At 41.1% G+C, this 14,761-nt stretch overlaps 1 protein-coding gene across 1 annotated transcript in view; it reads left to right on the top strand.

Annotated features, from left to right (window-relative positions):
* Nucleotides 1-14,761, top strand: part of akap6 (A kinase (PRKA) anchor protein 6) — a 211,856-nt gene that overhangs the window by 47,362 nt on the left and 149,733 nt on the right. The window contains exon 11 of the mRNA XM_005728572.1: nucleotides 10,191-10,313. Within this exon, the coding sequence (XP_005728629.1) occupies nucleotides 10,191-10,313 (123 nt within the window). The remainder of the gene's footprint in view (nucleotides 1-10,190; nucleotides 10,314-14,761) is intronic.

Below are 14,761 nucleotides of genomic sequence, written 5' to 3'. Positions count from 1 at the left end.
GGTACACTTTCGATAAAAAAATAATAAAATAAAATGAAAGGATTTTAAGTGCGCCTAATGCAGAAATTATGCTAAGTCATATTTTACATAAGTCATCCACAGCAAACTGTGCAAATGACAAAATTAACTATTGATCTTATCACAAGCATCAACATTTCTGCACTCAGTTTAAAATCTGTGTAAAAGCACCTGCGATTAGTAGGAAGGGTATTTGAGCATAAGGCATATGTTACTTGCACATTTTTGAGGCCGCCTTTAATGCTAAACGATATTTACAGATTTGTGCATAACATATGCCAACATCCAGTTGACATGTTTTTTTAGGGTCTTGCTTTTTTCAGCAATGCCATAAACAGGCTCAAGGTGTCTGACAGGGAGGCAGCCTGCATAAGATGTTCACTTAAATAAAGTATAATTTAAAAAAAACAACTAAAATAAATAAAGTTCAAGAGAGTGAACAGGTCATCTGGGCCAGCTCTTACAATCTGGAGGCCACAGTGAGCTCAGTGAACCTACAACGTCGGCCAGTTATCAGTAAGAATAGGCCAGGACTTCCTTGTGATGTGGGCGGGGCATAACACAACAACTCCAAAGTAGATTTTGCCTGTACCTCAATAGAATGGCTCAAGGGTGCTAAACTAACCTGCCAAAAGTAAAACTTGGAATGTTTGTGTTTCACTGCTGTAGCTGGTTTTTACTGCCAGTCTGTGAGATAGATCTCTGCACTTTCATTTAGACAAAAGATGACAAGTTGAAACAAAATCAGTCCAACATCCACTTTTGCCCCTTCAATGAAGCTACCTTGATGGATTGGAAGGCTAGTATCGGATTGTCCACTGGCCCTGCTAATTCATCACCTCACTTCAAAAGGTCACGTTTGATTGGCAGGCAGATTATTGATGAGGTTTGCCTGGTGAACTAATCAGTCATATCTGTCATATTGAATATCGTGAAATGCCAATAGCTCTGGGGATAAGTTCCTATCATGGCTGCTTGTTTAATTAGTGCTATAAAGTGGCTCTGTCGCCTTTAATATTTCTTTATTGTTTTATTTTACTCAGGCTTATTTCACTCTCTCACCTTTATTGCCTTAATATTACAATTCTTAATACCCTCGACTCCCCAGGCAACATTTTACTTTGCTGCTGTAACATCTCAGTTTCCCCTCAGGGATCAATGAAGTTCATCGTGCCCATCTTATCTGGTGCTAGCCGGGTCAGGAGCCCACCTACAGAATTGGACAGCTGTAATAAGATTAACAGTGAGAATGGTCAGGGTCCTTTTGAATCAGTCTGAGAATTAAAGTGTCAGCTGTGTGAGGGGATGTCCTTGGAAATGGGGATCAGTGACCCGGAGGGTTATAAATTCATTCCCCACATTAAATTCTGTCCTCCATGTTACCAAATTGGCCAGATTGGCCATAATAGTGACTATTAATGATGATTTGACTGTTGAAATGTCAAAGTTGCCCTCTTTTTTTGCTTTTCCTTTTTTGATGTCAGTCTTTGGTAGAACGCTGGTGCTGTAGTGAACCCCCTGGTCTGCAGCTGCCTTTCTGGATCCACTTTGCATGGTCTTTGCATCTGCCACTGTTGGTTTCCTCTGGGTTTACATGCCTGCTACATTAATTGGTGATTCAAAATAGTTTTTGTTTTGCCCCAATAATAGACTGGTGAGTCTGTGTCTCAACTTATGACAGCTGGGAGATGCTCCATCCTTTTAATGGCCCTAAGCTGGTCAAGCGATCAAGAAAATGAATGAATGGATAATCAATATCAAGCTCAATCTCATGTGTTAACTTAAAGGAAGACAAATGGGAATCAAATCACAGTGTACTAGTAATTTCAAAGTGTCCCACATTGGTGTAATGTTTCCCACATCCCTGAGTATGTGAGGATCTGCTTGGGTATGAGGAATGTAAATTTCAAGGTCAGAGGGTGAATTGTGTTTGATGCCTTGCCATTAGAAAACATTGTTTTAGCTCATGGTGCATTCAGGCTTTCCCTGAATGTTACTAACAGGAAGGAATAATAAAAAAAAATCACATTCAGACAACACCCGGCGCAGAGCATTGAGTAAAAAACATGTAACTCCAGAGAGTTACAAAAATAAACAAAGATTCCTAATTTTGAATTAAAACATAATAAACAAACACAAAAAAATCCTCCCAGAATCAGGAATTATACCCTGCTGTCTTGCAGAACACCTTGTGTTAACCACACACACATAAGCACACACACACACACACTCCTCATTCCTCTCTGCTCCTGGGTAATTAGCTGATTAGCTGCTTAATTAGCAGCATGTAATCATGGCGATGGATGAGCTGCCTAATTGAGGAAGTGAAGAGAGGAGAAGGAGCGTCTCAGTGTGGAGGGTGACATTCTGTCTCTCTGCAAAGAGTCTCTACTGAATACAACCGAGCAGATTAACATAGAATGAAAAATCATCCGTCCAGGGAAGAGAAACTGTGGAAAGATCACTGTTGGAGCAGAAATGAGTCAAATCTAGGAGCAGAACACGAATATAATACGTCCGGCACCTCTCGTCTTCTCGGGGGAGAAGCTCATGGTTGTGTTTGCAGGTGGAGTTGAGGAAATTTGATTAGAGCAGAGACAAACTGAGTAGAAACTCTGAAATGTCAGTAAAATATAACAGGAAAGGGGCAGATATTTACCTTTATCCTCATGGATTTAGTTCCTTTAATCATAGAGGAACCATAAAAAAGCTTACCTAAGCAACACTTTGTTGCTTAGTTGATTGTTCTGATTATTGCGTATGATCTGAATACTAGTAGATCAGATCAGTTTAAGTGAGTACAGTGGAACCCCGGCTTACGAAGACCCCATTTAACGAAAAATTCAAGTTACGAAGGCACTTAAGGGCAATATTTCTGCCCGTGGTACGGCAAAATGCCCGCGTAACGAAATAGATAGAATGGAAAATTACAAAAAAATTCAATTCAATTCCATAATGTTATGTACATGTACACATACGTATGTATGCATGCATATGTATGCGTTCTTCAACCTCTGCCACCTCCTCCTCCACCAAGAACTTCGTCTTCAGCCAGCATCGCCTCACTCCAAAGGCGATGGAAAAAGGTGCTTTGACATACAAAAATTTTGACTTACGAAAGACCCTCTGGAACGAATTAATTTCGTAAGTCGGGGTTCCACTCTATATTCATTTTGAAGCTTCAGCCTCAGAGGTTTGGACGTCATTGTGTTGGGTTTTTGGATGATCAGGACAATGGAGCATTAAGTGATGAGCTAAGGTTAGCATGATTGATTAACTGTGTGGTTGCAACAGATCCCCATCTGATCTGCTACTGCTACTGACTCAGTATAATAAAATGTCGTAATTTCACTCACACAAATGTGAAGCATAAACTTCTTTAAACTTCACAGCGGGCCATATTACTTGTTGTAATTCTGCTAACACTGGTCTAGAAGGTGGCAGCAACAGAAACAAGGTGTAAAGATTTCTGACTACTGACCTTTCCACCACCTCCAGTTATTAGAGGAAACCGTGTGTTGCCAGATCTTTTGGCAAGTTGTTGCTGGAGGTTGGTGACTGTCGCTAGGTGAAATTTGTTACAAGAAGGGTGCTCCACCAGAAGCATTACACCTGAGCGACTCATGGAGACACAGCTAGATTCAAATTACGAGTAATTTAAAGGTAACAAAACAGTGATCATTAATTAACCTGTTTTTGAAAGCTAAGCTGTTGAAGTGTGTATGACCAGGCTGTATTTATTATAGAAGCCCATGTTATGCCTCTGCACACAATGGGTTTGTACTAGTGAAGTAACATAAAAAATTGTACTTTGTAAAGTAAATTATTTGTTTTGACTAGACTGTAACGCCATTGAATCACAATTTTTCCTTTCTCCTCCCCAAGTCAGAGCTTCACTCCATGTTTCTGTTCTCTCCGTACTGTTGGACATGAATATTTTATCCTCCCGCCTTTGACCGTCTAGACATTGTTGTCTCAACCTTGACCTCCTCAACATTTGTAATTTCGGAACCGATCCTCTCATAATTTGTGTCCGCATCACGTAAATCTGCGGCTTGTTTCCTGAAAGTTTATGAGACCAACGCAGGAGAGATACATACACAGAAATCCAAAGTTCCTAATTGCGCTGTGTGGGACATGACACGTGAAGTGGATTTAAATTCTTTAGAAAAACTAAAAACTATGGAGAAACAGCCCATTGGTTAGATAAGTGTCCTATACATCATGTGATCACATCGTGTGCACCGCCTGGGCCAGCGTCAGCGTCCTCAGTGTGAGGTGTCTGTGTGTTTGGAGGCTCTGCGGCACGCCAGCCTATCTGCGAGCAGTGGGAGACAGACAGACAACAGACTCACATCAAGAATCGTCTGATTGGCCCAGCAGGGGGGTCAGGGACGCCCACCGACAGCAGAGAGGATAGGAAAATAAGAGAGAGGTGGAGGATGATGAGGCGGAGGGGTGTTATTCTCTTCTTTTGTGCTTCTTTAGATAAACAGGGTAAGGGGGAGGTAAAGGAAAAAGTGACAGAAGTAAATTTGTTTGCAGCCTGGTAATGTTGATTCTGAACACTTTATCACACGGCCACTGATTAAAAGCTGATAGAAAATACACATTCGGCACATACTAATTAGGGTTGTAGGAGGAACATAAAGATAATTTTGTGTGTAGCTGATCTGTACTGTGACCTTTTGTCGTGTAAAAGCAATCAGTGCAGATTCCTCCGTTAAAGAGTTTATGACACAAGGTAGTAAAATTTGCCACAGAAGCCAGCTTATTGCTAGAAAGCCATGTTCTCATTTTCATTATTGGAGACAATGCAGTATATTACAGGCTGACAGAGTATCCCACGAGCTCTCGCTTTTGTTCGATTTAAACCCATGAAATGTGCACATTGTCATTAATATGAGCAGCAGGGCCGTCGTTGTTGGTCTTGAGTGTTTTTTTTCTTGAATGAAAATTAAGTTATCCCACATATAATAAAAGTTTTTGTTCTGAGAGTTAAAAGTAATTACTCTATGAAGCTGATATGGCAGATGTTTAGCTTTAAGTCTGCAGCGACAGAGTGGAAGATAAATATTAAACATAAATAAGAGCCAACAAATATTTTAGAGATTCAATTCACACATTGGACAACTACTCCCATGATTGTTCCTTATGACTTATAACAATGCTTTGTAATGCAACAACAGCATGGTACTGAAAATACTCCCTCTGATGCAATTTTCATACTTAAACATTCATCCAGTGGAGCAGATTGGACACTTTAGTGGGCCAGTTTGGTCCTGTAATGCCGCTCTAAAGGAATGTTTGACTGGTTATAACACCACTGTTGACTAGATAACCATTTCCACAGCAGCAGAGAGCTGGATAACTGGCAGTGGTGGGCGGGGCTTTACCGGGACGATATTAGAGATGCAGTCAGGTGTGAGAGTTGTCTTTTTACTCTCTGTAAATCTGGACATCTTTCTTTCTTCCCTTTCCTTTCCTCCTTCCTTCCTTCCTTCCTTCCTTCCTTCCTTCCTTCCTTCCTTCCTTCCTTCCTTCCTTCCAGGCGCACTACAGATAGACAAATTTCTAATAATTAAAAAGGCAAAATGAAATTCCACCCTAATGTACCGTGGAGACAGCTGCAGTCCTGTCCTATCCAAATATTCCTCAGAAATCAGCTGCGCAGGTTCCATGTTTTATATGACAAATAATTTTAATGAAACTCTAATCAAAATTTCCTCCCCTCGAGTTCTTTAATTTTGGCGCAGCGGTGGAAAAGTGTTTGGTGTTCGAGTTAGTCAATCTAATAACGTAGCCTGCTGTGGAAATTATCCATCTCACCTCAATCCCCCAAAATGTTTTTGGAACCCCGCTCAGAAAAGTCATCATTTCGTATTTTGTTCTGGTTTTTACCTTCACCAGGTGCTGAAATTTTGTTAAGCTAGGATGCCAGTCATCCAAATTCATTAGCTTATAGCTAAGAGCTACCATGAAGGTTAGCATGTCTGTTTTCTTCAAGTATGTGGTGCACGACCCAGAGAGCCTTGAGTCCCAGCATTCGTGTGGATTTTAACCAGGTACGTGGATGCACTTGCAAACCGTGCAGCCCAGGGCCATGAACAGTGGCATATAGAGAAGAGAAGTTGAATATGTGTTCAAGTTTCACCTGGCCTTCAAGACAAATACAAGCAGTGTTTGGGTTGTTAAAACGTCAATTATACAGTTAAGTCATTTGAGCTTAGTCTGTAGTCTTCTAAGCCTAATGACCAGACAGTATACAGTAGGTCATCTGTTTCTATAAGTACAATTCCATTATAGAAAAGTGATAACATTTATAAAATGTGATTGGCATAGAAGGTGGTTTTGTTGACCCATCCATCCACCCCAACCTCCGCCTTAAGCAGTCATTGTTGTTATGAAGCACTGGCTGAAGTTACTGTTGCTGTTTTACACGACTGCTAGAAGTTGTTTAATATTTCCACAGCAGTAAATCCTTTAACACAACAACTAAATTGTGTTTCTCTGCTGCTCTAACATTTTGTTTCTGTTTTTTATTTCTCCTTGCTACTTGAAAGATCATAAAAATGTGAACACTGGTATCGAATCTTAATTTCTGTGGACTAGCATCAGTTGTATCTTGATTTTTGTTTGCTTTGTTCTCCTGGTGGAAAATCAGAGCTATTGCTTCTAACATATTAATCAGCGAAGCCAAATATCATCTGCCGGGAGTTTGAGTCCAAATCTATCAGCGTCGTCCTTCAGAAAGCCTCGTCAGCTGAGCGGTAATTATCCAGCGGTGAAGAGTTTGAACCACAGGAGGAAGAGATGAAGCATGATATCAGAGCAGTTATCCAGGCGGCAGAGGATCAGATCAGGCGTTTCAGCTCCCAGCAGGCCTTTCTGCCCCTCAGGAGCCTCACTGGTTTAGAGACATCAAAGAAGCTGTAAGCAGCCCAGTGCATGCTGGTCGATATCCAAACCAGCAATACTCGCTCTACCGCTGTTCGCGCCTTCCTCCTCTGTCCTTCTCACTCTTCTTCTCTTCAGTTCACCTCATTTCTTCTCATGGTTTACTTCTCTTCGCATCTCATGTTCTCATGCTTCTCATCTTTTCCTTTTCGCAATTCTCTCATTGATCTTTACCTCTGTTCTTTTTATCCTCTGATGCCCTCCTTCTTTGTTGCCCTTTTCCTTTTTCTCATTTACCTTTCAATCCCTTTCCTCTAACCTTTGCTTTGTTCTCTTCTTTTAATACTCTTGAATCTTGCTTTGCACTCCATGCAACCCCTTTCCTTTCCTTATACTATCTGCTTCTTCCTACTTCTTCCATTCTTCCTCTCCTCCTCTCCTCTCATCAATACTTTTGATTTCCATATCTCCTCAATAACGAGCGGTGGAGAGATGGACAGAATCATATTGATGTGTGTGTGTGTGCTTTTTTAAAGGGTCACGGTTGTAATTAACATACTGCTGCTCATTTGGTCAAGGTTTGCATCTCATACAGGCTCACATGCAGACACACCCTCTCTCACACTAACAAACACACTATACATATCTATAACAGTAAACCAACACACAGACAACACTGTGGAATAGAACGTGTTCGCAAACGCACATTTTATCATCACAGTAAGCAGACACACCTATCTCCATATGAGGACACACACGTATAGATTTGCTACAGCGATTTGTAGGCGAGGTGAAAGCGTGGGTGCACAGATGTGGCAGCTCAAGTAATTTCCATCAGATTTACCTTCTCCCCACAGCCTCCTTCACTCTGCCATTAGTTTTCCAGATAGCTCTCAGTGAAAGATATGAAAACAGCGCTCAATGTATAAAATATTAGAATTGTCTTCTTGATGATCCGCAGTCACAGTTAAACCTGTTTTTCCAGATGTAATGTTTAAGGTCTGAGTGGAAAGAATGAATTTTATGGAGTTGCTGTATGTCTTCGGTTTTATGTAAATCACTTTCAGCTCGCTCTCTCTTTGCTTGATGTAGCTCGCACGCTCTGTGTAGTTCGATTGGATCCAGGCTACATAAAATTCAGGTCGCAGCTCCAGTTTGACCTGTGCGGGGTTGTGTTCGTAGTGGATTTCTCTGTGGAAGCAACTATGCCTGTGGTGGACGGGCTAAAGCTACAGACTGCTGAAATATAGATACATCAGACATGAATGTCAAATCAGTTAATTACAAATGCGTTCACCCGCTACATGAGGCTATAAGAGCTGGCCGAGTGGTGGAGTTACAGGCAGGTGCAGCCTTCTCCCCCCCACGAGCTCACGAGACGAAATAAGGCAGTTAAGGGTGGTCCTTCATGTGAAATAAACTTGATCCAAAGAGTAGAAGAAAACTTAGTGATCAATCAAAAAGAAAACCTAGCGTAGCCCCATGGCTAAGTGCAACACTGATTCCTCGAGGGACCGGCTATGCTAAAACTACACACCTGGAGCTGTTATTGGAGAAGTAAACCATACATGTCCATGCTTATTTAAACCACATGCATAACATGCTGGCTTGATTCTTTAAAATCGTCGAGGTGAATGTGCAGCCTGCTCTTTCTTGGTTACTCTTGGAGTATTTTCCCATTCTTTTTGTCGGTCTCCCTTCCAAGCGTCGCAAGTCCAGGACAGCGAGTGTGAGTTTTAGCTGGGCAGAACTGTGCGGACGCAAAATTTGTATCAAACACCCTTAATGCTTCCCTTTTGTTTTTGTCTCTAAAATAGGTTTAAACACTTTCCTTTCTTCTGTCTGATCCTTGCTTTGCAATCCAAAGTGTTTACTCCCCCTTTCACCTCCCTTTGAAAACTCTTTGTTCTTCTTTTAAGCAGTCTCTTCTGTTCCTCTTCAGGAGTGAAGTGGATTTAAAGACAGAAATCAATACTGGATCAGGTGCTATTTCACATGGATTCTGTGGATTTTCCTGCTGATACATTTCACATCATATGGAAGAAAAAGAGGATGTTTATGCAATTTAAAAAAACAACAGAATTTTTGTGTGCTTCATTTTTAGTTAGATTAGTACAATCTTGTTGTGGATCATCAAGGCTTCCGCGCATCATAAATCTCACTGTTGGCCAGTAGATGGCAGTAGCTCTCCACTGACTAACAAGCTGCTGCCTTCTTTTTTCCCCCCTATCTTCTGTCAGTGTGTACATCTATCTGTGTACTCCCATGAAGGGCAACGTGCCAGTGATGGAGACATACGTGTTCAGCTCACTAGAGTCATTCATACCACTTCATCTCTTTTGATCTCTTTTCCTTCTGCTCGTTCTGGCTCTGTTCCCCTTTTCTTTCCCCAACTCTCAGGTTTTTGCTTTTGCAGTCTTGTTTCTCCTTGTCTCTTCATCAGTCTCTTCGTCACCTCTTACTTTTCACCTGTCTGCCATGCACTAGTGTCATTTTTCTTCTCCTCTCTCTTTTAAATTTTCTTTCCTCTCACCTCTTCCTCTTTTCCATCTGTGTTTTGATTTCTTTTCTGCCTTTATATGTGTATTTTTAAAATCTTTTCTTGTCTTCCTCACCTGCTTTTTTTCGGTCTTCCTGTTTCGTCTGTCTTCTCTTTCCATGCCTTCACTCTCCTCGGTGCATTTTTGCACATCTTTAAGTCCTTTGTTTGTATTTTCCTCCATATATCTTCCTCTCTCTTTCCATTCTCCTTTCCTCTGTATTTGTCCAAACGTGTGTTTACTTGTTTCATCCTGTGGGTCTCGTTTTTGTTCTCTCTCTGTCCTTGAATTAATTCATCTGGAATCAGTTCTTAAACACCAGCCGGGCGCTCCCTCGCTCCCCCCCTTTTGTTTTTTTTTATCCTTCTCTTGTACTCTAATCCTGTTCTCTTCCAATCTGTTGCTTTTTTTCCCTTTTCTGCCTTTCCTCTCCCTGTTGCATGCCATTACCTGTTGGACTTCTCCCTTTCTTGGTGTGTTTTGATGTGCTTCTCTACCATTTTCTGTTCAAACTGTTTGCTGCTTTGTTTTGCTCCTCTCTTCCTTCCTCTTTTTACACATTATCGTTCTGTCATCTCCCAATCCTCTGAAGTGTTTAGTGTGTGTTGTGTTGTTCTGATGCCTTTCCAGCAGGCCCTGGACATCAGCATTTATACATATTATTAGTTTTTGTTGTTGTTGTTTTTGTTTTTTTAAATCATAAACTGAATTCTCTCTCTCCTCCCTTGTCCCCAGTATTTCGTGCAGCAGTTGGACGGGTTCATCTCGTGGCTTCAGGAGGCGCTGGACAGCACAGAGAACTGGATTCAGCCCAGACAGGACCCGGATAGCCTGAGGGTGTACCTCGACACACACCTGGTGAGAGCACCAACACTCACACACTTGCCTTTGTTTCTTTCTTTTTTTAAACGTATGTGAACCCTCATTGATACAAAGCAACCTCAGCCTCATCCCTTAAAATGAGTCTAAGCCCTCAAATAGAAGTGATAACACCAAAGGGTCTTCATCGGCATTGCGTCATTGTGTTCCTCGCAAAAATTCAAGCGCACGCACCCGTCGTCAAGGCTCGCACACATTTGAAGAATAAACGTACACGACTGCTACGTGCAAGCACATCTGTGCACACATTCCACACACGCGGTTGCATAAACACATATTTGCATACATGCATATGGATGTGCCCACATGACACGCACGCACACAGACACACACACCTGTCTTATTTTCAGAATCGGTTACTTCTAGCTGCAGCTATTGGAACCCGCTTCTTCACAATCAAGCAACCAAAGCTGGTAAAGCGATGATAGGACTGTTCTCTACTTTGTCATGTGTTATTTCAGTAGCCCTACTTACGCTGTCAAAACATATCAGTGACATCAGTGACAGAGATGGGAGTCAGCACAGCAAACAGAGCACACAAATGCTGCTGAGAAAAGAAAAGACAAGACAATGAGCACTGTCCAAGCTGTGTCATCAACACTCAACCATCACCCTTTAAAATAAAACAACTTTGTCTTAAATGGAAAGTTTCTAAAAAAAAATAGTGCATTAAAAACTTTAGTGTTTCTTATTTGTGTCATTTATGAACTGTTACAATATGGGATTCTCATAAAACATGGTAAACATTAAAGTGATGAGGTCAGTCAATATAAACCTTCCCAAGTTTCTGTTCAGACCTTTTGTTTGTGAGGGAGAAGAAAGCTAACTTTAAACGCCTCTTCCTTAAACTTGTTTTTGGATACTGGATGAATTAAAGTGCTGCACCAATGCCCAGTAGATCATAAATAAAGTTTATTGTAAAATATTGAACCCCCACACAAAGCTGCTCTAGTAGAGTCCAAAAAATACCGCAGGTGGGCGGGGCTTCTGCAGAAAAATATGATTTTTTTTTAAATTATGTCATGCTAAGAGAAAAAAATGGAAAAATGAATAACAGATGGGAGATACGGGATAAACAGACAAATTAAAATCCATCCGCTCATTCATCGTTATAGGAAAAGCATAGGTAGAGAATTAAACTTGTTACAACTAAGGCAGTGAGACCTCTAAGAAAGGCTGATTTATTTCCTTCAAAACAACTATTCTTGAGCCGATGTTGACCAGTGCTCAGTTCAACAGATATACTTACTGGCTAAGGGGGTAGAGGTCAAAGCTTAGGATTTTCTGCCACCTGTAAACACACACAAATGGTTTTAGAAAGGGATAATTGGAAAATAACAAACCCTGGAATGAATGCAAGCTCTCATTTCACTGTCACAGCTTTTATTCTGGCTTCTTTTTTTGTGTTCCAGTTTGTTTTCATCTACATCTCTTTTTTCTTCCTCCTTCTGGCAAAACCTTTCCTTTATTCCTCTTCCCACTTTATTGTTTTATTTTCTGATCATCTGCCCCTCCTTTTTCTCTCCTATTTTGTCTTTTTTGTCCTTTGTCTCTCTTCTTTTTAAAAAAAAAACTCTCTCTTTATCGCTTGTCTTCTTTTGTTTACTCTAACAAATAGGAAACAAAAAGGCTCAAATAACTCTGCCTGTGTTTTGGTAATTTACTCTCACACATGCTCTGAGATAGATCAGTAAGTGCTGTATAACGTGTATATGAGCACACTCGCACATACACAGACACACACAGATGAGGAGCACTTTGGCAATTACTCACGGTCTTTATGGCAAACAAATGGGTTGCACGCACACACACAAACACAGAGGAGCACTCGTTCAAGACTACAAGACATGAACATGCATATCACATCAATGTAAAAATCCCGGTGTTGCCCAGTGCTGAGCATGTGCGCGCGCACACACACACGCACACACACGCACACACCACCTTCACCGGCAGATTGTGTTTGCATTAAAGTATATAAACACAGATACATATACACAAAGACAGGCATGTGTTTTAGCACACGCACACACGTAGAGGTGCTATTTGCATAAATTTGCATGTTCCTAGACAGATTTCCAAATCAGCATCTCCATATCCGTCCCTGCAGAACAGCATCCTGCACGCAGATCAACACACACACACACATAAACACACACAGTATTTTCTTATCTAGATGCACTTATTTGTGCTGTATCTGTGGGTGTGTGCGCATGCTTATTTGTTGGTTTGTTTACACGTGTCGACTTTGTTGTGGTTGCCAGCAGCGCTAACGTTAGTGGCGGTTAGCTTCAATTAGAATTCCCGGCTCTTAATTGGCGCGTCTTGTTAAATAAAGCAAAAGAGGATGAAAAGGCATCGCTAATAGGACTTTGAAATGCTACACTGTTGATAGCATGTTAGCTAACTGACTCTGTGTTTGTGTGTGCGTGCTGGGGTTGATAGTCACACTTGCACTTTGTAGTTATTCGTGTGTGTTTGGGTGTATAATTGTGTGTGTTTGTGTCTTTCGTTGATTACTGCCGAGTAGAGCCAGGTTCTGTCTCGCTTCCCTTTGTCTTTATATCTCTCCAGTCTTTCTCTGACAAAATGTGTTTACATTTACAAGACCTTTAAGACATTTTAGAGGAAATGGAGCTGCTGAGTAGATTAGGATTGATGGCGGCGTTCTACACGCCTTTAAAGTCACAGGCAGAGAGTCTGTAAGAAGACTTAGGTGCTTGAATCCCTTGGCCATAGTTTTTTTTTCTTTTAAATATCTAAAAACTCCATGAAGTCATGAATTAAAATTCCAAAGGAGCAATAAGGAAGGCCCATTCAACAGCACTTCCTCACGAAACTCTACAACAGAGATGTCAAACTCATTTTACATTGTGGGCCACGTACTCCCCACTTTAATCTCAAGTGGGCCAAACCAGTAAAACTGCCCTTTTTCTCAGTCTAAAAATGTATAACTACACATTTGTTTGATGTAAGAAAAGAAGTGTTATTTCAGTAATACGACAGTTAAAAGTCCAAAATCGATGCCCTCTTTTTCCAAAGCTGTCCAGTGGACCAGATCGAAGTCTTCCTCAGCTCATTCTGGCTCCTGGGCCTTATGTTTAACACCCGTGCTCTAGAAGGACCACGACAAAGTGTGTGAACTAGCAGCAGAGGTGGCATCTTTACATCTAATTACCCTTAAAATGTAACGTCAACAGGGCTACTTAAAGATATTCCATGAATATCCTGGAATGTCTTAAACATCCTTCAGGTGCATCCTACTTAGATTTCTATGACATAATGTGTGACCTGCCTAGCTACTTAACATAGTCACATCCCAAGAAAATTTGAAATTCAAATGCAAACTCAAGAGAGCTATAATGACCTTTACAGTATAACTATAAAATAATATTTTGGTGAGTGTGTTTTAATCAGTAGCTTGGAAAGCTGAAACTAGGAATAGTTGTCTTTTAAAACAAATTTAAAACATGGATAATTTGATGAGCAGTTCATGTTTTTTGTCTTTTTCTAAAGGCTCAGTAATTTCTCAAATCAGCCAGCTGACTGCTGGGGACTACTTTCAGTGGCAGATTATTTCACGTTTGACGTTCTAGCGAATATCTGGCCCTGGGGCAGCATGGTGGTACTAAATAAACTGCAGTCTGTGTATCTGTGGCAATAAAGGAACTGCTCACCCAGTCCAACAGTGGAGCTCACTTCATTTGTGTTTTTAAAAAATCATTTTTGCACAAAACAGTTCAATTGCAAAGATGAATAATAAGACATATCAGGCTTTGTGTGCAGTATCTATTTGCAGGACTAACACATTGCTTGTTTTTCTTTTTCATGCTATTTTATGACAATCAACAACATCGAATATCTACTTTCATTATGCTTTACTTGACCAAAGTAAGTCATGTGAATATAGCTTTCAGGCGACAGGATTGGTCTTTTTTCTCTTTCTGTTTTTCCATTTCTCTGTCTCACACACATACTCACACACACTCTCTCTCTTTCTCTATATTGCTTTCTGTGCCACACATAAACACACACACAAACACACACAGCTCCAGGGCAGCAGTGGGTGGAGTGGAGTTGCTTTCCCAATTGAATATTTGGTCCAGCTGGCGTGTCTGTGTGTGTGTGTTTGTGTGTGTGTGTGACTATATGTGTGTTTTAGGGCGCGTGGAGCGAATAAGCACAGGTCTTTCCGGAACCCCGGGGAGATCAGTGAGGCAAGAGGACACTAACGCACACTCATGCACATGCACACACACAGACACACAGACACAAACACACATACGCACACACAGGCTGCTCTTTGTAAGGCGCTAAGAGATGGCGGCCAATGAAAGGCCTATTGATTGGGTCTGATGGGCGATCCAGGCCTTTGAATCCCATTACCAGAAGTAACACACTACTGGTGGCAACATAAGGGGAGGAGA

The sequence above is a fragment of the Pundamilia nyererei genome, unplaced genomic scaffold, assembly GCF_000239375.1.
Source record: "Pundamilia nyererei isolate P.nyererei 1_Seehausen unplaced genomic scaffold, PunNye1.0 scaffold00029, whole genome shotgun sequence".
Lineage (NCBI taxonomy): Eukaryota > Metazoa > Chordata > Actinopteri > Cichliformes > Cichlidae > Pundamilia > Pundamilia nyererei.
The sequence above is the reverse complement of the archived record's forward strand: the minus strand, read 5'-3'. Positions and strand labels throughout refer to the sequence as shown.